Source organism: Heterocephalus glaber, unplaced genomic scaffold (genome assembly GCF_053883595.1).
Source record: "Heterocephalus glaber isolate CG9 unplaced genomic scaffold, H.glaber_assembly_v1.0 deba00000818, whole genome shotgun sequence".
Lineage (NCBI taxonomy): Eukaryota > Metazoa > Chordata > Mammalia > Rodentia > Bathyergidae > Heterocephalus > Heterocephalus glaber.
This window is the reverse complement of record NW_028258164.1, coordinates 6,631,451-6,655,301: the sequence shown is the minus strand read 5'-3', so window position 1 is coordinate 6,655,301 and position 23,851 is coordinate 6,631,451. Positions and strand designations below refer to the sequence as shown.

The 23,851-nt window shown below is 43.4% G+C and overlaps 1 protein-coding gene and 1 long non-coding RNA gene across 3 annotated transcripts in view; both read left to right on the top strand.

Moving 5' to 3' along the window:
• Positions 1-17,745, top strand: part of LOC147828941 (uncharacterized) — a 37,887-nt gene extending 20,142 nt beyond the window's left edge. The window contains exons 3-6 of one of the 2 annotated variants that reach the window (XR_015449845.1): positions 6,368-6,480; positions 7,067-7,172; positions 14,936-14,986; positions 16,821-17,745. This is a non-coding gene — a long non-coding RNA (uncharacterized LOC147828941). Of the gene's footprint in view, positions 1-6,367; positions 7,173-14,935; positions 14,987-16,820 lie in introns of both variants that reach the window. The other variant, XR_015449844.1, reaches the window with a different exon arrangement.
• A 5,113-nt stretch (positions 17,746-22,858) lies between these two features.
• Cd109 (CD109 molecule) overlaps positions 22,859-23,851 on the top strand; it is a 150,033-nt gene continuing 149,040 nt past the window's right edge. Inside the window, exon 1 of the mRNA XM_021243725.2 lies at positions 22,859-23,264. Coding sequence (XP_021099384.2) covers positions 23,191-23,264 — 74 coding nt within the window. The 5' untranslated portion in view covers positions 22,859-23,190. The remainder of the gene's footprint in view (positions 23,265-23,851) is intronic.

Below are 23,851 nucleotides of genomic sequence, written 5' to 3'. Positions count from 1 at the left end.
CCGGGGATTGAACTTGGGTCCTTGCATTTGCACAGCAGGCAGCAAAACCACTAAGCTAAATCCCCGGTCCTATATATACATATTTAAAAAGAAAAAGTTTTAAATTTTTTTTGGTACCGGGGATTGAACTTGGGACCTTGTGCTTTTGAGGCGGGAGGCAGAACCATTGAGCTAAATCCCAGGCCCTTGAATTCATATTTTTACAGGCCACTAAAGGGCTGGGTGCCCAATCCAATTGATCATAAATCTTAGTGTGCGGGGAGGTCTGCCCATGTTGATATAGGGCACCAGGTAATCCAAATAATATAAGGGAAACATTGTAACTTCCAACCTGCTAGATATCTAAAACCTGAGTTTGTGTTCTCTAAAATCTAAGAATGAGATCTAGGAACAACAGAGGTTAAGAATAGGAAGAATAGGGCTGGGGATTTAGCTCAGTGGTTCCACTGCCTGCCTCGCAAGTGCAAGGACCTGAGTTCGATCCTTGGTACCAAAAAACAACAAAGAATATGAAGAATTTATTGAAAGATAGCTTCTGTCTAAGAGAGACAGAAGAGGGACCAGAATGTAGGTTGCTCACTCACATTGCTTCTCAAAGGTGTTTTATGGGGCAAAGACATGAGATGAGGCAGGTACAAAGTGGGACAAAACTATAAGATCCAATGGAAAAATCACAAGGTGGGCATGAGGTAGAACAAAATCACGATCAACCAATAAGATTACGGTACAGTTTTCCAGGTAATATTGATTAAATGGAGATCAAATGGGGAAGTGTACATGGATTTCCCAAAAGGAATGGGGTAGCTAGGGATATTTTGGTCCCAAATTATGATGATTGATGTCTATTAATAGAACATCAATCACTGCTATTCATCCCTATTCATCTCTGGGGAAGTATGTGGGTGTAGTAGTTTCTTTTTAATGTTAACCTTTAGCGAATGTGCCTCAGTTGTTTTCTATGCTGAGGGCCCAGCCCTGCCCAACTGCCTTATAATATTTTCTAACTAACTTAGCTGTCTGCAATAGTCCCCCCTCTGAAGAAGTATCCCTAACTGTGGTTAGGGCAGAGAGGGCGTAGTTTCCACCCAACTGCTTTGAGTGGAGAAGGGGCGATGTGGGGGAGACCGCAGTCAGAGGCCTCTCCAGAGAGCTAATCTTTCTGTTTTTTTTTTTTTTCAATACTGGGGATCGAAACTCCAGTCCTTAGCTTGAGAGGCAGGCGGTGGAACCACTGAGTTAAATCCCTGGCCCAGAGAGCTAATCTAATGGGCCTCAGATAGAAGTCATTTCATCGTTTAGCAGTTATGAACTTTCTTTATAAGGTCAATCTAGTGGGTCCCAGTAAAAGGAATCAAGCACATTTGTTGTTGGTTCCATCTGCATGATCGCTCAGTGTTTGATAGTCTCTAGGCAATAATAAACACATTTTTCAAGAAATTAGAGCAAGTATAATCAAACATGAGGACTAGAATGGAAAGGCAGTTTGGGGAAAGAGCCACATTTAGAAACTATTCTTTTTTGTTTGTTTGTTTTGTTTTGTTTTGTTTTTGGTACTGGGGGTCAAACTCAGGTCCTTGCACCTGTGCAGCAGGTGGCAAAACCACTGAGCTAAATCCCCAGCCCAAGAAACTATTCTTAATGGACTGGAATAGTGATTGTAACCTGCTGGCTCTTAGACGCCTTTTACTGATGGAGGTTATCTGTAAGTCCGACATTTTGTCAAACATCTCTCTAGCTTTAGCTGTAAGAAGACAGAAACAATCTGAGGGACAATTTTAGCTAAGGCATTTAAAAACTCTTGTTAAGCTTTTATACATTTTGCTGTAGTTTTTTAATGACCCATAACAATGGTCAGCTACCTGTGTAGCTGGAAACTGTCAGAAGGGGTCGGTGATTAGAGCCCCTTTTTTATATCTAGCTTTATTATTATGGCCTTGACTTCTTAATATCTTCAGCAATACTTTTCTACTGGATGTTTAAGACCAAGTTAAAATGAGACCTGTGTCAATCAATATGAACCTCTTGCTATCTATCAAGGTCAGTTAAGTCTCCTCAGGCATTACTTTGGAACCATGCATAGAGTCTCTCAGCCCCTCTGTCTGTCAGCCATCAGGATAGGTCACAGCGTTGCTTAACCATGTTGCTTTCAGTGAAAGCATGGGAGACTTCTGTCTTGGTGACCTTCCTTTGGCACACAGTACATTTGTTGATTTGGTGTCCAGCAATCTCCCTGGCCAGGGAGTTGAGTGACTTACCAAAGATGTAGGATCCAGTAGAAAAGGTTCCTTCATATCTTGAATCTTTGGTGACCTTGAGGGGCCAGAGGCACAATATTGGCTGTCCTCTTAGCCCAATTATCTTTCTAGTTTTGGTCTCCAAACTTTAGTTGTTGAACACTAGAAGAGAAGATCAGTGACATTACTAGTCCAGTAGGAGCAGTGGGCTTAACTATTATAATTTTGTCTGGACATTAAGCATTTTTGAAATATACAGCATAGTTAGAGGACTGTTATTTTTATCAACCATGGTTGTTCTAGTAGTTGAATCCCTGTAGAAGGTTAACAGACAACAGTTATATAGTTTTATAGAGAAAACATGAGATCAGGAGCCACATATAGTATTTTAGTATGACAATCCTGATGACATCATTGTAAAACACTTAAATGTCTATTTTAGTGTAGAATAATCTTGTTGTCAAACACCTTCATCTGCTTGCAAGACGTTAAATGACACGAAGAAAACTCTCACCTAATTTGTTATCCTTTATTAGGATGATATCTAAAGTGAATGTACCGGCCCATAAATGTACCTTAGAAGTTTATAATATCTAACCTCTAATTTTAGTGTGTGACATCGTTTGGTGCTTGAGCATCTCTAAATGCAGTGACACATATAACATACACATCATATAAAAGAAACTATTATTTAACTGGTGATCTAGTGCTGGCTTGATATTTACCTCTTATCACAAGTAGCTGGAGCACAAGACAAAGGCAGATACCTGAGTCCAAAAGGTTATTACCATAAACAATGTTAGAAGACCTGCACACCCAGAAGGCATGAATACATTTAGTACACTGAAATTATCTATAATGAGTATCAGTTATATGAAGCCCTTCATCCCTTAATTTAGTTTTGTATCAAGAGTATCTTTTAGGGCAGAGGATTTAGCTCAGTGGCACTGCACCTGCCTTGTAAGTGCAAGGTCCTGAGTTCAATCCCCAGTACCAAAAAAAAATTGCCTTTTGATGATGACCAATGTAAATATATCACAATAATATGTTTAGCAATATTTATTGGGGTATAGTTCCCATAAGGCTATGGAAATTATTGGTGTCTGCTTTGTGAACAAAGGCTGGAGAAATATTTCTAGGCAGTGGCTACCCTTAGTTACCAAGGGGAGTCCTGTCCAGCAGTTTCCCTAAGCCTAAGGGTCCCCATTTAATCATTTTAACAAATGTGTAGATGATGTATGAGAACAACGTTGTAACAATTAATGCATTCTTTTTGACCAATGAAAGATTCCTGAGTTATATACACCGACAATATGTATTGTATTTATAAAACCAGTCTTGACATCATTTTGATCAGCTGGCAAACTAGGGGGAAGTATGTCTTTAACTTTAATGACATTTATCTATAAGCCAACTTAGATTATAAGCAATATTTTAAAAATCCAAAAAGGCCCAAAAGTGGAAATAAAGAGTGAGATGTATAATGGATGTTGGGAAATGGGAGGAAAGTGTTCAAATGTGAAGGGGAACAATGGAGAAGGGAGGGAGAAAGAAAAGAAAAAAAGTGAATATAGAAAGAAAAAAATGAAAGCAAAGTTTTTGTAGATAGGGAGGGGAGGGGGTTTGAGTGGGGAATGGGAAAGAATAAAATTTAATAATAAAAAAAAGTCTAAGCAGAAAGATGAAAAAATCCAAAAAAAAAAGAGAAAAAATTGTTGAGCTCAAACAAAATAGCTGTAAGACAGATTGGACAAACCGATGAATACACAATTTGTTTAAAAAACAAACGCAATTTGTTTAAAAACCAGTGTACTCAGATGTATTTGGCCAAATCAAATTATAATAACCCTTTCATAGTTTTTAGATTTGTAACTATAAGTTCCAGAACTTTTGTAGGTCAATTAACAGAGATCTCTTATAATAAGTATAAGAAGAAAAAAAAACTTTTACACCTGTGAAAGCAAAAACATTTTTAAAAATGGGCCCTCAGCTGGCAGTTTGTCTGATTGGCATATCTAGCCATATGGGCTTCTCACTGTTGCTTTGATAGCCATAGTTGTTGGATAGTCACAGCTGATAGCCAAAACTGCTGTTTTGAGAGCCACATGTAATTGTTCCCTCTAGAGGGGCAGACTGTTAAAAGGTAATTTTAACCATTTCTAGGGGTGGGTGCATGAGCCAGGTCTGGGTGAAGAAAGAGACTAGGAGGCACCCATTGGAGCTAAGTGTGCATTTTAAACAGTGGGCAAAGGCCTGTCAGAGTTCTAACCTGTCCTGCTGTAGATGCCTACCTATGACAGTTTTTTTCATTTTGCCTGTAACTCTTGAACTATACTTAGCTTTAGGTCTTTATTTTTTAGAGCCTCAGTTAGCATATCTCTGATAATAGTGACCACCCTAGCAAGATGTTCTGGAGAGAAATCATGACACGAGAGGCAGTCCTCTGGGGACTGGGGCTGTGTCTATTCTTTAATACCTATTTTTTTGTTTAAAACTGTTGTTAAACTCATAAAGTTCTCTAGGAATGCCTCATTCTATCAATGAACTTATCTGTGTTATAAAAATCAGTCTGTTGCCAGGGATTTAGCTCAGTGGTTTCACCTCCTGCTGTGCAAGCCCAAGGCTCCGAGTTCGATCCCTGGTACCAAAAAAAAAAAAAATCAGTCTGTCCTGTGCTATAAAAACCAAGCAGCATTATTTTTGAGGAGGGAGGGAAGAGGAGTTAATCTCTAATTTTGCCTAAGGACTAAAAGGTAGATAAACTTGGACTAAAACTGTCTTTTGAGAGTTTTAGGATTAAATCTGGACCGTTTTTTTTGAATATGGGCCAGAGATAAGTGAAGGTCAGTTTCACTATGGAAGGGTCCCAGAGAAAGGAAACTCACCGTTCTAGAAGCTTGGTCCCCAAATCTAGCAGTCACAGAGGAGAGAATTGCCTTGAACCAAACACTGTTGAAAGCTTTTATTTTTTTAATTTTAATTTTTATTTGGTACTGGGGATCGAACTCAGGACCTTGCACTTGTGAGGCAGGTGGCAGAACCACTTGAAAACTGTTATTTTTTAGAAGCAGGGCAGTGGAGAGAGGACAGAAGAGTGACCCTAAGTATGGCACAGGAACTAAATCCTAACCATCTCAGGTGCAGAAAGACAATTAAAACCAAGAGCTTTTCCAGAGCAAATCTCTACTCTTTAGAATCATATGAGAATAAGTATCTATAACTGCATGGACATATTGTAATTGTCCAAATGATGAAATATGAGTAATATCTATTTGCCAAATTTCATTTTGTGTAAGCCCCTAGGGTTACATCCTTTAGGAGGGACAGGCTGTGGGATGTGTTGACAAGTAGGACAGACAAGGCAATTTTTCTAGCTTATGAATGGGATAATTGAAATTGTTTTGTTAAGGGTTTACTGTTTTGGTGAGGATAGAATTTGATTGTCCTGCCAAAGCCAAAGAAGTAGCACAGGCTACTGAAGAATCAGCCTGTTTGCCATATGCTAACAGTCCTGGTTAAATTAGAATGGGATCTAATATGTCTGATATAAAAAGGAGCAGAGTGGGGCTGGGGATTTAGCTCAGTGGTTTCAGCACCTGCCTCGAAAGCGCAAGGTCCCAAGTTCGATCCCCGGTACCACCCCCCCCCCCCCAAAACAAAAGGATCAGAGTGACTTTGGATCACTTGCTGCAATCTACGAAATAGATTAAACAGCCTTCAAAAGTAGCACTTTCTAGTTGTTGAGTAAGAAATAGTGCGTAGGCTGAATCATTAACAATATTTACAGGGGTCAGCTTTAATATATTGAAAAAGCTGTTATTTCTGATCTTTGGGCCGAGAGTCCAGAGGTTAAAATAATGTGTTGAAAATCCTTAGTGCAGCTAGCTTACAAAGTGCTGACACAAGGTGGGGCTGTTCATCCTTGATACCTGCTCACAAATTCTTCCCTCACCTAGTTAAGTAACTGACAGTGTCCATAGACTGAGCAACAACTTAAATTTCTTCCTCATAATCAGAATCAATTACTCCAGGCATTATGGTTATACCGTGTAAATTTAGACTAACTTCCCCTATAATTAATCCTATGGTGCCCTGTGGTGGTGGAGCCCAAATTCCAGTGGGTGTCTTTACAGGCTTATCTCCCCGGACAAGTGTTACTATCTGGGCACAGGGAGACCTAATCCCATGCTCCCCGGAGTTCCATGAGTGAGTGATACAGTGTACCTCCCGGGACCCACGTCTGTTGGTGAGTTTGCACTGGATAAATTTGTTTGAGGTTCTGATTCAAAGGGAGAGTCGTGCCTATTATTTGGGGGGGAGGGCTCGGGACTGGGCCCGGTGCCCCTTTCCAGCCAGAGGGGTACCATCTTTATGATATTTGGAGTGACAATGTCTTGCCCAGTGATTGCCTTTCTCACAGCAAGGGCACAGACTGGGGCCGGTTTTGTGTCTTCCCTGGAGGGGTTGTTACAACCAGGGTTGGCAGAGACAGCGGAATCTCCTCTTAGAACAGGAGCAGTACACTGCTTACAGAGATGTCCCATTTTTCCAGAATTAAAACATTTGACATTATTATTATTTTTTATTTCCTTTGTAAGGCTCAACATGGCTTGTGCCAGCATTGAACTCTTAGAAGTTTCGGTGCCTATGTCTTGACAGGCTTTAACATAATTGGTCAAATGTTTTGTAGCCTTGAGGGAGCTGAAGCCTGTTTGCAGTTCTGATTAGCATTATCATGAAATGAAGAATAAGCACGTCTGCTGCCTGTGCATGAGGGACCTGTCTGTGGACTACTTGTAACCTATCAATAAATTGTGTGTATGGTTCTGTAGAACCCTGCAGAATATGCAAGAAGGACTGAACGGCTGTCCTGTCCTCAGGGACAGTGGCCCATGATCTTTTCATCAGCAAGCTTATTTGTTCACAAACTTCACTAAGGTAAGGCTAACTGTAGCTCCACATCCACGAAAACTCCTGTCTCTAACAGCATTTCCTCAGTAAAATCAGCTGTTTCCCTGCCTATTTCTGACTGCCTGTTCAGCTGCAGGTTCTTATAATTGAACATTAAAATGAAGATACTGGTGAGGTGACAGACAGGAACGGGCAAGATGCCTAACATCCTGTGGAACCAAGTGTATGGCTCCCAGGACAGAGTCTAAAATTCCCAGAGTGAAAGGTGCCTGAACTCCATTATTTATGACACTCTGCTTTAGTTCTTTATGAAGTTTGTGTTCAGTTGCCTGCTGTTAGCACATTACCTCTTCTGGATTATCAAGATTATTGTATTATCTGGGAAGCAGCATGGCCCAGTATCTCCCATCATGGCAGCCTCCTGTATAAGCTGTTGGTATTTAGATATACACGGAGGCCCATGTTTTTGGCCTAGGTAGGTGGGCCACTCAGGCCAGGGGGTTTCCCTATTTACCTGTTCAGCCTTGGGGTCTTCCCCTGGCAGAGGGGGAGGTGTGGCCAATTTTCCTTTGCCCTTATATGATTCTTCTTTCTCTGAAACATGAGCAGAAGCATCTGGTGCCACTGCACTCAATCGGCCCAAAGCAGATTGAGCCAAACTCCATGCTGAAAAGATCTCCAGAGAGATCTGTTCCCCTCGAGTATGGGCTATTTTTAAGTTTTCACCCACCTTATCCCAATTATTAATAGCCAATGTTCCCCCCGGAAGAAAGCATGGATTATGCTTCACAATGTCTTGTAACATTTTTGCTAATGTGTGGGAACTAACTTGAGTTCCAGCTTGTTTCAGCAAACTTGTGCAGTAATTTTACATATTTTTGTTCTACTGACAAATTCTGCCCCATTATCCCGGCTGGCTAGAAAACTATCCAAGGTGCTGAGAGCTTACCTTCTACTTTCTCTTGGATGTCTCCAACCTCGCCCCTCGGAGTCCCTTCTCACCTCCTATTCCTCTGCCCCACTCCGGTGGGTCCTCTCTCTCAGGCCTCAATTTAAGTCCCCGTTTTGGGTGCCAGTTACTGAGCCCCGATCAGACCCTCGGTTGCCTGCTCAGGGGGGTACGACAAGGGATAAAGAAGGACAGAGACAAATTTGCAGGTACAGGGAGACCAGGAAGTCAGTGCCTCAGAATGGGCAAAAGACAAAACCTCTTCTGCTTGGCCCACTTTTCTTAGCCAGTGAGAAGCGCAGGGGGAGGGGTAGGCGTACTTAGACAGAGACTGAAGAAAGGACCAAGTAGAAGAAGGAGGAACAAATTTAGCATCACAAAAGAAACAAGTTAAGGTCCTTTCCCATATCTGGGTACTTGCTTTCTAGTATATGTGCTGCCAAAGTGGGCACAGGGTACTTGTTTTCTTTGTGTGGTCCTCGATTTCTTTGTGTGGTCCTCAGCAGGTGTTATGCTGCCTCAGGAGCCTGGGGTTACAGGATTATGTCCCACCCAGCTAGGAAGCCTGCAGCCTTCCACAAAAACGTCCCTATTCCTGAAGGGAGTCAGTCTCTGCTCGTGACTGTGGGGCCTGTAGTTTGGCCCCCACCAGTCTATACATATTGTGGCTGGTCTCCAACACCTGCTCAGTCCCTAATCTGTGTATGTGTGGTACTGGGAATCGAACTCAGGACCTTGTGCCTGCAAGACAAGAGTAGCACCACTGAGCTAAATCCCGGACCCCTAATCTTGCAACCCCACCCCACCCCACCCAACAAACAGCAACAAAAAAGATCCCAGGCTACCTGAATCAATTTCTTTTTTCTTGGGAGGATGTCATCCTGGGACAAGAATTCTTTTTTTTTTTTTGAGACAGGATTTCACTATGTAACCTAGGCTGGCTTCAAACTTGCAGTGATCCTCTTGCCTCTGCCTCCTAAGTGCTGGGATTACAGGCATGTGCCACCACACCTGGCTAAAGGACAGCAATTCTTTTTTTTTTTGAAGGACAGGAATTCTTAACAAGGAACTTGATGGTCCTTGATCCATAGGTTGGACATAGATAATTTAGAAAAAAGCAGTGAAAAAAGGCAGTGTGCTATAATAAATTATTTCAATAACTGAGAGAGGTAACTGAAATGAAGTCTTATTTATATCTTATTTGTTAACATGCCCCAGATGGTAATGTCATCTTTCTGTCAGAGACTACACAAAAGACAACCTGGAAAACAAGGAGCAGAGAGGAGCAGCTTGTGGCACTGGGCAGAGCTGAGCCTAGGAAGATTAGAGGCCAAAGAGGCCAGATGTGCAGGAGCGAGGGGGGCCTCGTGGCTGAGTGAGTCAGGCGGCGGGTGAGAGCACTGGGCTAAAGTCTGACAAAGTGTATTTTGCTGGGAGAAATTGTAAGACCGAGGGCCTTACCAAACGCTCCGAGGAGCTGACTGCAGCAAAGAACACCCGGGAAGGAACACACCGGACAAGTTGGAAAGTAAAACAGACCTTTATTAGTCTGGCCAGACAGCACTCCCAAAGCAAAGTAGCTTAGAGAGCCAACTGGCTCAGAGTCTGAGGCTGTTTTTATAGGGGGTTGCAGGGGAAGTTAGCAAGCAGAACTTACAGAAAAGAGAAAAAAATGTTGATGGTCAAAAGATGTTTGCAGATTGTCTTATAGATAGCTGTGTCCGGAACATCAGTTTCGGACAAACAAGGAGATGGGTAATTCACTTAGGAACTCTGTGTTTGTTATAGACTTTATCTTGTGTCCCAGAACTAACAAGCATCTTTAACCATTAACTCACATTCAATCACAATTGGGGCTAGGGGAGTTTTATGATTACAAAGTTATGCAGTCCCACAGAAATCACGGGAAATTTAAACAAGTCATCATTTTTCGGTCACTTTTAGGGAGAAATGATTATATTACAAGCTTCTCCAGCTCACTTTTAAACGTTTCTACAGTTTATGTTTAAAATATCCCTAATCTAGCCTAGTGTGGTGCAAGTCTATAATCCCAGCACTTGGGATGCTGAGGCAGGAGGATTGCTGTGAATTCAAGGCCAGCTTGAACTACAGAGACCCAGTCTCAAAAACAAAAAGAAACCCTAATCTTGCACCCTTGGGTAATTAAAAAAGTTTAACATCTTATCAAGCAAGAAAAGGGAAGTGTTTTATATGAACACTGTGTTCTTCAATTGTGTTTTTTTTTTTTTTCAGTTGTGTTCTTGATGAATCACGCTGTACATGAATAGTTTAATATAGCGTTTCCACACATGACCAGAAAGAGCTGCAGGCTGAGAACCACAGACTGCAGCTGGGGCCACAACCCCGGGACAGGAGTGGACCAAGGTTCATTTCTGCTTTTTCCATTTTAAGCCATTTTATTTTTGTACATTGGCCACTTGTTTTTAAATGCATCAGGTACATATTTACGTAATGGTATTTCAGCCATTTTAATTATTTTTCCTTCCTGTAGGTACCGAGGATCGAACTCAGGTCCTTGAGCTTGTGAGGCAGGCGGCAGAACCACTGAGCTAAATCCCTGGCCCCTCACCTAATTTCTTTTGACAAGAATCTAATGTGCTGGAAGTGTAACAGGCAAACACACTGTGGCACAAGAGGCTGAATATGATCTGGTAACGGCCACTGCAGCATAACTTATGACTCAAACAAGGCCGTGGAAGGGTGTGCTGTGCTCAAAAAAAGTACGGAGGCCGAGCTTGGTGGAAACCGCCGGCCTCAGGCTATGTTGTATTTGGCGGGGGATGGCAGAGCACGCAAGATGAGCTCTTAGGTCTGCACAAGCAGCGAGGGGAAGAGCTGCAGCGACAGTAGTCTCGCTGCAGGCCGGCACGCTGCCCCTTGGGGACAGCCCCATTGGGAAGGACCCGTGCCCCAAAGTCCGGCGCTGACCTAGGGGCGCTTGGAGCCACAGTGGCGCAAAGGCGCGCAGGGCCTGAGCGCCCCGCCGCTCGCGCTCGCGGCGCTTTCGTCCTGGGTGGGTGGGGCAAGGCCAGCGCGGCCCGGCCTTCTCTCTCTTGGGGGTGGGGGCTCTTTCGCCGCAGTCTTCTTTTTCCATTTTATGGTCCAGAATTATGTCACAGGGACACACCTGGATGGGTCGAGCTTGGAAAGTTGCCCGTTTTAGCCTCCAGCCTCTCTGGCAGCAAAGCGGGGCAGGGGATAGCTTTCAGTAGCCAGTCTAAGGTCTCTTCCTCCCTCCCTCCCTGCCTTCCTTTTGAGAAGAGTCTCATTACTTGTTAAATTGGCCTGGAACTCACTTTGTAGCCCAGGCTGGCCTCAAACTCGCTGCAATTCTCCTGCCTCAGCCTCCCAAGTGCTGGGATTACCGGTATGAGCCACCACGCCCGGTTTACAGCCCTTGTTTGTAAGGCAAGTTAGTTCACAGAAGGTGTCTAAAAACCGTAAAAACTGAAAGTGAACCATGAAATGAAAAGTAGGGAGCCCCCAAGAGGCTAAAATGTGGCTAACAGGGACGGGGATTTAGCTCAGTGGTTTCACCGCCTGGTTTGACACAGTAAGCACCCGAGTTCAATCCCCGGTACCCCCCCCCCAAAAAAGATGTGGCTAACAGAGCCAGGCATATGTATTAGGTCAATGTGACAATTTTTTTTTTTGTATTAAATTCTTTTATTGGTACATTGTAGGTATACAACACAATTACATTTCTCATTGGGAATTGTACCTTTACATAATGCATCTTGGTTCTTATTTTATCCCCATTCCTAGCCCTCCCTTCACCCCCTCCACCCTTCCCTATTTACAAAGACTTTATTTCCATTTTTTCCGTTTCTCATCATTTTTTCCTTTCCCTTCTTTCCTTTCCCCTGTGCCTCCCACTACCCCTACGCCCTTGGACCTTTTCTTCAAACAAGAACCAAGAGAGATTATGTGAAGGTGCAAATTTCCAATGATGAATGTCACTATATTGTATACCTAAAATGTACCAATGATTAGAATGAATAATCAATAATGTAAAATAGGAAGAAAAGGTCCAAAGGGGTAGGGGTAGTGGGAGGCACAGGGGAAAGGAAAGAATGTGACAATTTTTAAAATACCTGTATACACACACATAGAAAAACATATACGTAAGCATGTGCATTTACAGGTTTATTTTTAAAAAATCAGGATAAAACTATGGCTACAGCTCTAAACTTTGCTGTTTCATTTTTAGAACATCTTTAGAGGGTAATCTATTCAGATCATCTCATTCTTTTTAAATAGATGCATAGTATTTTGCTGTTTTGTTTTGTTTTTTGACAATTTTGATCCATACGTCATGTTGGCTGGGTTTAAAAATCTTAGCAGAGACTGGGCTCTGCCACCTCTGAAAAATATACACATTTTAAACTTAAATTCAATGTTTTTTAAAAAAAAATAAAATTCCATATGCACATAGTTTAAAGGCAAATAATTCTTGGAGACATAACAGGTCCTAGCAATTATCTGCACCTACAATTTTCTATTTCTGGAAGAAACCATTTTAGGCTCTAAGGATTTTCTTTTTTTTGTTTTTGTTTTTGTTTTTTTGAGACAGGGTCTCACTATTAGTTCAGGCTGGCCTTGAACTCACTGTGTAGCCCAGACTGGGCTCAACTCGCAGCAATACTCCTGCCTCAGCTTCCCAAGTGCTGGGATTACAGGTGTGTGCCACCATGCTTGGCCAGTATTTAGTTTCTTTCCATTATCTTTCTTACCACAGATTTTCTGAGGAGTTATTGAGAAATGAAACTTAGTATATTTTAACGTGATGTTTTGATACACATCTACATTGTTAAATGATTACTAGCAAACAAGCTAATTATCATGTCTATCATGTCACACAACTCTCTGTGTGTGTTAAAAACATTTAAAATAGGTTCCACCGCCTGCCTCGCAAGCGCAAGGACCCAAGTTTGATCCCCGGTACCAAAAAAAAAAAAAAAAAATTTAAGATCCATTCTCTTGGGCTGGGTGTAACTCAGTGGTAGAGCACTACCTAGTATTCGTGAGACCCTGGGTTCCATCATCAACACTGCTAAAAAAATTGAAAAAATAATATTGTTGATTATAGTCATCATGCTACAAACTGTATCTCCAGGATTGACTCATCCTGCATAACTTACAGGTCCTACCCTTTGACCAGCGGCGTCTTCCCATTTCCCCTGCTCCCTGGTAACTACCATTCTGGTCTCTGTTTCTGTTTGAGTTTTAAAAATGACACCATGCTGATCTATCTTTATGTGCCTGGTTTATTTCACTTAGCATAATGTCCTCTAGGTTCATCTAGGTTGTTGCGAATAGCATTTCCTTTTTTAAGGTGAAAAATGTTTCTCTCTCTCTCTGAATGCCACAGTTTTTCAGGCTACTCAACTGTTGATGGATATAGGCTGATTCTGCAGCATGGCTATTGTGAATAATGCAACAAATGTGGGACTGCTTGTGTCTCTTCAAGATACTGCTTTCAATACTTTTGGATCTATACACAGCAGTGAGATTGCTAACTCGTGGTGGTCCCACTATTAATTTTTTTTTTTTTAAGACAGGGTTTTACAATGTAGCCCAGGCTGGCCTCAAACTTGTGGCAATCTTTCTGCCATTACAGGTGTGCAACACCACACCCGGCCCTCCTACTAATTTTGAAGGGGGACACCACACTGTTTTCATAATGAATTTAGCAGTTTACATTCCTGCTATAGTGTGTAAGGGTTCTCTTGGCTCCAGCACTGCCAGCATTGTTAACTTTTGTCTTTTTAAAAATCCTTCCCTCAGCACTGGAAAATGCATTCAGGGCCTTGTGCATGCCAGGCAGGTACTTTACCGCCGAGCTGCACCCCTAGCTCAACTTTTGTCTTTGTGGTGTTAGATTTTTTTGTTTCTGGTACTGGGGATTGAACTTAGGGCTCTACCACTGAACTACATTCCAAACTCCATTTATTTATTTATTTATTTATTTTATTTATTTATTTATTTATTATTTTGAGACAGGTCACAATCAGTTGCCCAGGCTGGTCTTGAACTTGTGATTGTCTTGCCTCAGCCTCCCTAATAGCTAGAATTTCAGGTGTGCATGAGAACACTTGGCCTACTGATAGATATTTTAACAAGTGTGTATACATTTTGGTTTCCATTTGCATTTCCCCGATGATTAGTGATTTGAACAGTTTTTCATATACTTGGCCATTTGTATGTCTTCTTCGGAGAAATGTTTATTCAGGTCCTTCATCAACTATCGCTTGCTCTTCTTCCTCTAGCTCCTTTACATTACTGGGGATAGAGCCCAGGGGGATCTACCACTGAGTATACCCACAGCCCTTTTGTGTCCATGATTTTGGGATTTTCTTTCCCCGTATAAAACTTGGGCTATTTGCTTTCTACCTATTGAGTTTCTTATATAATTTTTATATTAGCCCTTTATCAGATGTATGGCATGTAAATATTTTATCCTATTTTTTTATAGGAGGGGTTTTTTTTTTTTGGTACTGAGGATGGAACTCTGGTCTTTGTGCTTGCAAGGCAGGCGGCATAACCACTGAGCTAAATCCCAAGCCCTATCCTATGTTTTTAATCCTATTTGATAAGTTGTCTCTTTATTCTGTTGATTGGTTCCTTGAATACTTAAACATGTGGTAAAATTTGTGAGTGAAGCCACTCACACAAAGTCCTGAGCTTTATGGTTTTGGAAGATTACTGACTTAATCTCATTGTGGATTATTAGTCTGTACAAATTTATTGATGATTTAGTTTTAGTAGTAATATGGTTCTAGGATTTCATCCATTTCTTCTTTTTTCTTTTTGGTACCAGGGATCGAACTTGGGACCTTGGGTTTGTGAGGCAGGCGGAGGAACCACTGAGGTAAATCCCAGGCCCTTATCCATTTCTTATGTGTTATCCAATTTGTTAGTGTTCCAACAAAATGTTCATAGTAGTCTGTTTCTTATTCTCCCAAGCATAGCAGGCTGGGAAAGGCATTTTCTTCTCATTGTTTCTTTTTCTTCTCCTGGGAACAGCAGCCTGGGAGAGAGGAGATCCATGTCTCTCTCTCTCTCTCTCTCTCTCTCTCTCTCTCTCTCTCTCTCTGTAGTTTTTTGAGACAGAATTTTTCTATGTAGCCCAGGCTGGGCACAAACCTGCAGCCATCCTCCTGCCTCATCCTCCCAAGTGCTTCGATTATAGGCCTGTGCCACCCTGCCTGGTTCTTCTCGTGGCTCGGGCAGAAGCATGAGAGAGCAAGCTTCACTTCTAAAGCATACTTCAGGTCCCCACTTGTTTAACAACTCCAAAATCCTACACAGCAAAATAAATCCATGGTCAAGGACACAGCCAAGAACTCAGCTGGCCACAGACTTGGAATCTGAAATTTATTGTTGATTTCACAGTTGCTTCTTTACCTACTAATTAGGTCATTAGTTTGTTTATATATCATTCAATTGGGTGACACCGGTTTCCAAACTAGCATTAGCAGAAGTCATCTTAGATTAATGTGTCTTTCCCAGTTAGTATTTTGCTTTTCAAAATATTATAATTAAAACTATGCTCTAGAAGAGAAGTTTGTAGGAATTCAAATCAATCATGAATCTGTCTTCCAGTAAATAATTTTTTGAAAAAAATTCTTTTGCTTTTACTGTGATATTTATAATACTTTCTGGTTACTCATGGACTAATAAGAAATACACATATTGATCCCTGCCAGAGCTCCTAAAACCCTTGTCATTTCCTGAGAATAGGGGGTATTAATATGTCCTAATATTTGGTTGTTGATGCTCATTCCTGGCACAGCTCTCCTAAGAATAGGGTTTCCTGACAAGAAAGAATAGGATTGTCTGGAATTTCCTGGGTGACAGGATGGCCTTTCGTCCTAAGAAAGAAAGAGCTGACTCTTTGTGGGCTCCTACATGGGGACTGGTCGCTAGAAAGGCGAGGCCATGGCTGTGAGCAGGGGGCTTTGAGCCGTCCCTCCCCCTGCATTCCCTGGAGAGGGGAGAGGACTGGACGTGGAGTTAATCATGGCTTCTATGTGACGAAGCCTCCATAGAAGTCTCTGAATTATGTTGAAAACATGCATGCTAGTTGTGTGGTGACTCTAAGACCTCAGGCCAGAAGTTTCTGTGCGTGGGGACCTTCCGGACCTCGCCCTGTGTATCTCTTCACATGGGGCTCACCTATAGCCTGAATTGCATCCCTTAGTTATGCAGTGGGAAGCGTAAGTATTTCTTTGGGTTCTGTGAGCTGCCTGGAAAATCAACCAGATCCAGTGATGGGACTGTGGGAGCCAGAATTGACAGCCAGTGAGTCAGAAGCACAGATCATAGCCTGTGCTTGCCGTTGGTGTCCGAAGTGGCTGCAGTCGTGTGACTGAGCCCTCAGCTTGTAGGCTCTGATGCTCTCTCCAGCAGCTGTCAGAACTCATAGATTCAGAGGATGCCTACCTGGTGTCTGCTGGAGAACTGACTAGCAGGGGTGAGGGGACAAAACCCACACCTTTTGTTAAACAGAGGTGAGATACGGTATTGTTTGAGAGCAGGAAAATATTTTGGTTTGTTTTTTCCTATATCTTCATACTACTTTTATCTTTACTGTGTGTATGCCTTATTTTTTAATCCAAAAACTGTGGGCACATACATTTTACTTTATAAGGTTCTTAGCCTCTTGGTCATCCCTTTAATTATTCATCTTTCTTTTTTTTCAGTACTTGGAATCAAACTCAGGACCTTGCACTTGTCAGGCAGGCGTGGTGCTGCTGAGCTATATCTCCAGCCCTTCTTCATCTTTCTTTGACTTCCTAGTTTTTGTCATCTGTATGTTTTTCATTTAAAAATATTAATATCATTTACATTATCTAAATGTTCTGTAAACATACTACACATATTTAATCAAATCCAAGATTCCATCAGTTTTAAAACATATCATTTACTTTATGGTGGTGTTACTGGAGATTGAGCCTAGGGCCTTCTGCCCACTAGGCAAGCTTGCTACCACTGAGCTACATCCTCAGCTCTACCAAGAAAGCATATTGCTAACTATAATGATGAGGTACCATTGACTGTAAGATCAGCCATGCTGAAAATGGTTTTCCATGATGTGTATCCATTCTATTAGGACTTCATTTAGTCCCCTTGAGAACAGACTCCTGGAATTCTGTAGGAACTTTTTTCTTCATTGCTCTTTGGGGCTATATATACTTTTTCCTTTTTCTTGGCTTCTTTCTTTGGTTCAATAAATATGTCAGAAGGCAATATTTCTGAGACATTCCATTTCTTTTTTTTTTTTTGGTACCGGGGATCGAACTTGGGACCTTGTGCTTGCAAGGCAGGTGCCGGGATCACTGAGCTAAATCCCCAGCCCTATTCCATTTCTAATGTTTTTATCCTATCTTCACTACTCTTTTTTGCCGTTTTTGGAGACAGGGTCTCATCATGTAGTTCAGGCTGGACTTGAACTTACTACGAAGCATAGGCTGGCCACGAACTCACAGCAATCCTCCTGCCTCAGCCTCCTGAGTACTGGGATTACAGGCCTGTGTCACCATGCCCAGGATCTTCACTTTTATTTGATATTTTGGTTGGATAAAGAATTTTTATTTTATTTATTAATTTAATTTATTTATTTATTGAGACAGGGTCTTGCTGTATAGTTCAGTCTGGCCTTGAACTTGTGGCAATCCTGTCTCAGCCTCCCAAGTGCTGGGATTACAGGTGTGTGCCACCATGCCCAGCTAAGAATTTTAAATTTGAATTCTGGATTCTCGTATAAAACACTAAGGAGGTCTTATTATTCCTTGTTAATATCAACATCATTCATTGATTTCTAGTGGACAGGGATTTCCTTCTGCCCTTAGATAATATTCTGGGACACTGTGCAAAATTCTAACAGCTCTCAAGTACATAATGAATGTGGCCAGGCATGGTGGTACATGCCTGTAATCCAAGCACTTGGGAGGCTGAGGCAGGAGGATAGCTAAGAGGCCAAAGCCAACCTAGGCTACATAGTGAGTTCAAGGCCAGCCCAACCAGGCAAGACCCTGTCTCAAAAAAAACCAAAAAAAAAGTACACAATGAATGTAAGTAGACATTAATTTCATATATAATATTTTTGAAATGTTATAAAATTTGAACATGTAAAAATCATAGACTCTAGGAAGTGATATATGATCAAAATCAACACATCATCTTTCTCTCATTATTTCTCCCCAAGCCAACTTCAGGGGTCTAGAAAAGGGGTGGAAATAGGAGTGGCTCCTGTGTTGTCTCTAGTGAACTCCTTGTGAAGTTTTTGCTTCCAGTTCCTGAAGCACTGGACTATCGATTTTGAGACCTCAATTCCAAGGCAGACATATCCCACTTGGTCTCAAAAGTTGAGACTACCTCCTGGCCTTGGGGAAGATACAGTATAATGGAGGGCGATCAATCCTCCAACTAACTAGAAAGGGGGGCGTCAAAGGCTAAAGAGAAAAAAGACAACAGAGACTTGGTGTAATTTCAAAATATATAGGGGGCTGGGAGGTCAGTGCCTCAGAGTGGGCAAAGACAAGGACTCTCTGAGCTAGCCATTATTTATTGGGTACACACAAAAATTGAGGGAGCATCAGGTGACCTAGGGGCAGCCGTGATCCTAGGATAATGAGGAGCTGATAAAGATCTTAAGTCATGAGGTTGTTTGGAGTTCTGGTCAGAGAGCATTCTAACAGTAGTGGGTGGGATGACTTAAATTTGTCAAAGAGGGCCAGGGATTTAGCTCAGTGGTTCTGGCGCCTCCCTCACAAACACAAGGTCCCAAATGGTCCTGAGTTCAATCCCCAGTACCAAAAAAAAAAAAAAGTCTGACAAGGAATTAGTCCTTCCCCAGTTGAACCTTTCTCTTTTGTTTTACTACTTGGTTCTCCAAGAACCATGATGTCTTCAGCTGATGTAATCTATATATATATATATATATATATGTATTTATATATATACACACGTACCAGGCTGGCGAAGGACCACTGAGCTACATCCCTGGCCCAGCTGATGTTATCTTGCCCTTGAGGACCACAGTATCATGGAATCACTGAGGCCTCAGCTGTGACCGCAGGCAAAATGGAGTTATGTTTTTGCATGCCATACCCGGCTCAGGGGCAAGGTACATTGAGACTCAGATAGCTATAGTCATACTTTAGTTATGAAATGATTGTTCCCCCAAATTTATGTAGAAATGCTCCGGACAACAGCATCTACAGCCATGTGACTAATGATAGAAATAGGGGCTGTCATGGTTATTAGCATTTTTTTTACTTTGTTATAAATGTATTTGTGTATAGATTTACTAATTTTTTCTTCTCCTTTTCATTCCTCTACCATCTACCATGTATTACTCATAATTTTCCTTTAACCTCAGTATTTGAGTTTCGGGATATTTTGTTTTGTTTTGTTTTTTGCTACTGAGGATGGAACTCAGGCCCTTGTGCTTGTGGGGCAGGTGGCAGCACCACTGAGCTAAATTCCTGGCCCCGAGTTTCAGGATATTGAAGGGAGAATGTGGGGCTGGGCATGGTGGTGAAACACGCTTGAAGTCCCAGCACTGAGGAGCCTGAGGCAGGAGGATCATCACCAGTTTGAGGCCAGCCTGGGCTACATGGTGAGTTCAAGGCCAGGCTGTACTACATAGCGAGACCCTGTCTCAAAAAACAAACAACAGGGCCGGGGGGGGGGATGTAGCTCAGTGGCTCCATGCCTGCCTGGCAAGCACAAGGTTCTGAATTCAATTCCTGGTACAAAAACAAACAACAACAAAACAAAAACAAATACAAAAAAGGAGAATGATTCAGCTAGAAGAGGCATGAACAAGTCCAAAGATGGGTAAAGGGACTTTGTATCCACACTCAGGGAGAGGAGTAGGGTATTTTTGGTTGTATGAGGGTGGTTACATCATGTTAGGTGAATGTATGATTTTCTGGTTTTTGAATTAAATAGGGTTAAAGGGGTATCTGTGGATGCCAAGTTGGTGAGGCACTGACCTTGGTGACTTTGTACCATGCCAATTTATCTAAAATGGAGCTAAATATCTCTGAATTTGTCTCTGAATCTGTGTGCATATTTAATTTTTTGGGGGACAGAGTCTCGCTATGTAGTCCAGGCTGGCCTTGAACTCACTATGTAGCTGAGGTTGGCCTTGAACTCACAGTGATGCTCCTGCCTCAGCCTCCCAAGTGCTGAGATCACAGGCGTGTGTCACTATGCCTGGCTCCCTGTGTGCTTCTCAGTCATGTTGGCCCCAACAGACATTTTTTTTTTGGTTTTTTTTGGTACTGGGGATCAAACTTGCATCCTTGTGCTTGTGAGGCAGGCAGCAGAACCACTGAGCTAAAATCCCTGGCCCAAAAGTAATTGTTTCCAAAGTTTTCTTCTTTTTTAGTACTGGGGATAGAACTCTGGACCTTGTACTTTCGAGGCAGGCAGTGGAACCATGAGCTAAATCCCCGGCCCCCAACAGGCATTTTCTGTGAATTTGGAAGCCAGGAGCGAAACAGAGTTATGTATTTTACTTTCTGAAGCTGGACGTAGGGTGTTAGGCGGTGGGAGCATTCACTGTACTGTCACCAATGTGCCAGCTCACTTTGTGGCTATGGGCGGCAGTCAGTTCTCAGCTCTTTTGAAGTGGGGCCCAAGAGCACATACGGCTCTACTCCACAGACACTAGCTGCTCCTGGAGGTCACCCACGACATCAGGAGGCATGGCCCCAGGCCTGTCACTTGCTCCTTGTGGTCCTCCTGGTCCTCTGTGGTTAGCTCCCTTCTGTTGGCTGAGGCGCCGCCTGCCGGGACTGCTCCACCAGCTCCCAGGATTGCACACACTTACAAGGGTTCGGCCTCTGTCTTTAGCTCACAGTGCAAGGACAGCCCAGGAGGGCCATGGGAACAGTTTCTCTTCTTATCTCAAAGAATACTCCATTTTCATGGGAGATCCTTTTGATTACTTTCTTGTCCTTGAGACACAGGACCCAACACAACTCAAAGGAGGAGAGGCTTATTTTGACTCCCGGTTTTGGGAGTTTCCGTCCATACTCAGCAGGCTTAACCACCGGAAGCGCACTGCAGAAGGGCCTCTGGGTGGGAGCTGCTCACATCATGGCTTCCAGGAAGCAGAGCAGAGAAGGGAGGAGAGTGGAGGCAGACACACCCTTCCAGGTGACCCCCCCCACTCACCTGACTCCAACCAGACCCCATCCTCTAACAGCATTGTCATCGCTTTCCAAACACATGAGGTTTGGGGGCTATTTTAGATCTAAACCCTAACAGAGACAATACACAATATTTTTGGTATCATTTGTAATTTTCACCTGTTAAAAACACAAGTCTCTATTTTATACCAGGAACAATAAATATTTGAAAAAGGAACTCACTGTGAGAACAGGCTTTTTATTTATTACTTTTGAGACAAGGTTTTCCTATGCCTCAAACTCACTACATAGCCCAGGCTGGCCTGACCTTGTCTCCTCTCTCAGACTTTACAGGGATGTGTTACCATACCCAGCACCAGTTCGTCTTCTGAGGTATTCTCAATCATTATCAAATGGTCAGGAGACACAGAAGTACCAGGAACGCTAGCATCAGAGTCCTAGATCTGCCTAAATAAATGCCATTTTATTGTTTTCTGCTTAAAGGAAAAAATAATATATATTAATTGTAGGGAACTTGGTCATCACAACGACACTGATAACATTTTGGTAAATATTCTTGAAGTCTTTCCTTAATGTGTATAATTATAATGTAAATGTATACATAAATATTTTATTTTTATAAAAATTAAATCATATTTAAATTTTATTTTATAAACCAGACTCTCCCTTATACTGTACCATGAATATTTGTCTCTAGATGATTAAATAGTCTTCAGTTCAACCACGTAGCTTTTACTTCGCAGTGTTCTATTGCCCGGATATATATTCCTTTGCTTAGCCCAATCTTATTGTTAGATATTCAGAGCTTTTTCTGTTTTCCTTATTTAAATAAAAAATAAAAATAATTCGGAGATAAATAGTCTTCATTAATCCTTCTAACAAAATTTTTATTGAGTAGCTAGCTACTCTGTGCCAGGCATGAAATAGTTCCATCTTTACATAAATCCAGATATAGAAATTTCTGTAAGGTTAAATCGTTCAACAGATGTGTATTGTGACAAGGAGGGCATAAATAGGGAGATCACATCAATTTAAAATCTGACAGATTTAACTTCATAAAATAACAGGGTGGCTCCAAGCCTTCTGGAAGTCTTGGAATATAACACCGTCAGCTGATATTTTGGAGTCCCTCTTCCATTTACCTGAACTCATTTAACGGATTCTGCGGTTTACAGATAAGAAGCGAAAGCCTGAGAACTCTCTAGTGACCCCAGCTCCCTGCCTCTCCCGAGCGCCCCGGCCCTGCCGCGTCCCCTCTGTGCGGTCTGCTGATGTGGAGCAGCGGATCCGCATCTGAGCTGATGGCCGTGGGTGGCACGGGTCAGTGGGGACGAAGAGCCGCGCTTAGGCCCGGCTGCTCTCTGAGGGGAGGTCGGGACTGGGCAGGAGCCAGGAACGACTCGCGGTCGGAGCAGGCCGGCCCGGACCGCCGTCCCCGCGCTCCTGTCCTGCCGCTCGGGGTCAGAGGGGCTAGGGCGCGGCAGGAAGGGCGGAAGGCCGGCTCCCGCCCGAGCTGTGGTCGCCAGGTGCCGCGGGCCGCGTTTAGTACAGGCGGGGGCGGGAGGCAGCCTGGCCGACCTCTTCCGCTCGCTCGCAGCCGTGCCGAACCCCGCTCTGACCACACGGGCCGGCGGGCTAGAAGTGTGGGTCGTCGGGACCGGAGCTGCCGCTTTCCGGCTCTTTCGGCGGCGCAGCACAAGTCCCCGAGGTGCCCGAGCCGGCGGCCCGGGTTCTGCCCCTCCGTGCCCGGCTCTGACTCACCCTCGGCCCTCGGCCCCGCCTCCGCCCCTCCCGCCCAGCCAGCTTGGATGCAGCGGGGACCGCGCTTAGGGCTCTGCACCTCCTCGGGCGGCCGCCGCACCCGAGACGCCCGACTGCGAGAGCCGCACCGAGAGGGCTCCTCGGCATGCGCGGCCCCGGGCGCCCCGGCGCTCTCCTCCTGCTCTGCTTAGGCGCCGCAGCTCTGGCCGCTCGGCCCGGGTAGGGCGGGGGTGCGGGAGGAAGGGGTGCTGGGGGCCCAGGGGTGGGGTTGGGGGCGTGGGGCGGGTTAGGTCAGGATCCGGTTTTAGGGTTTAGCATCAGGGTCAAAGTCAGGGCCTGGGGCTTCGGGAGACCAAACGCTATGCGTAGCTTTAGGTTCGGTCAGGGTCAGGGCCAAGGTCAGGGTTAGGGATTAGGGTGGGAGCCAGGGCCAAGGGCTCCAGGAGACTAAGTGCTGCTCGGCCTGGTCCCCAGCCTCGGAACCCTAGGTGGCTTCAGGTCGGCTCTACGACAGACAGTTACTTTTTACATTCAGAATCTTCCAGAGCCTTTCATGGTCTTTCATGCTGTGCTGGGATTCCCACCACTGGAGGTTCATTTTCAGCTGTGTTTCCATCAGTAGCATTGGATGATTCTTTTTTTTGCACGATGTGTAGCACAGAGGTTTTAATAAGAAACAGGCAAAGTCCTACTCTGTTTTTTAAAAAAAGCCAAGACAATAATCCCACTGGGATGAGGTTATCTGTCAAGGAAAAGCTTGGGGCTTGCACTTTTCAGACAACCATTGCACGTCCTGTGTGAGCCCC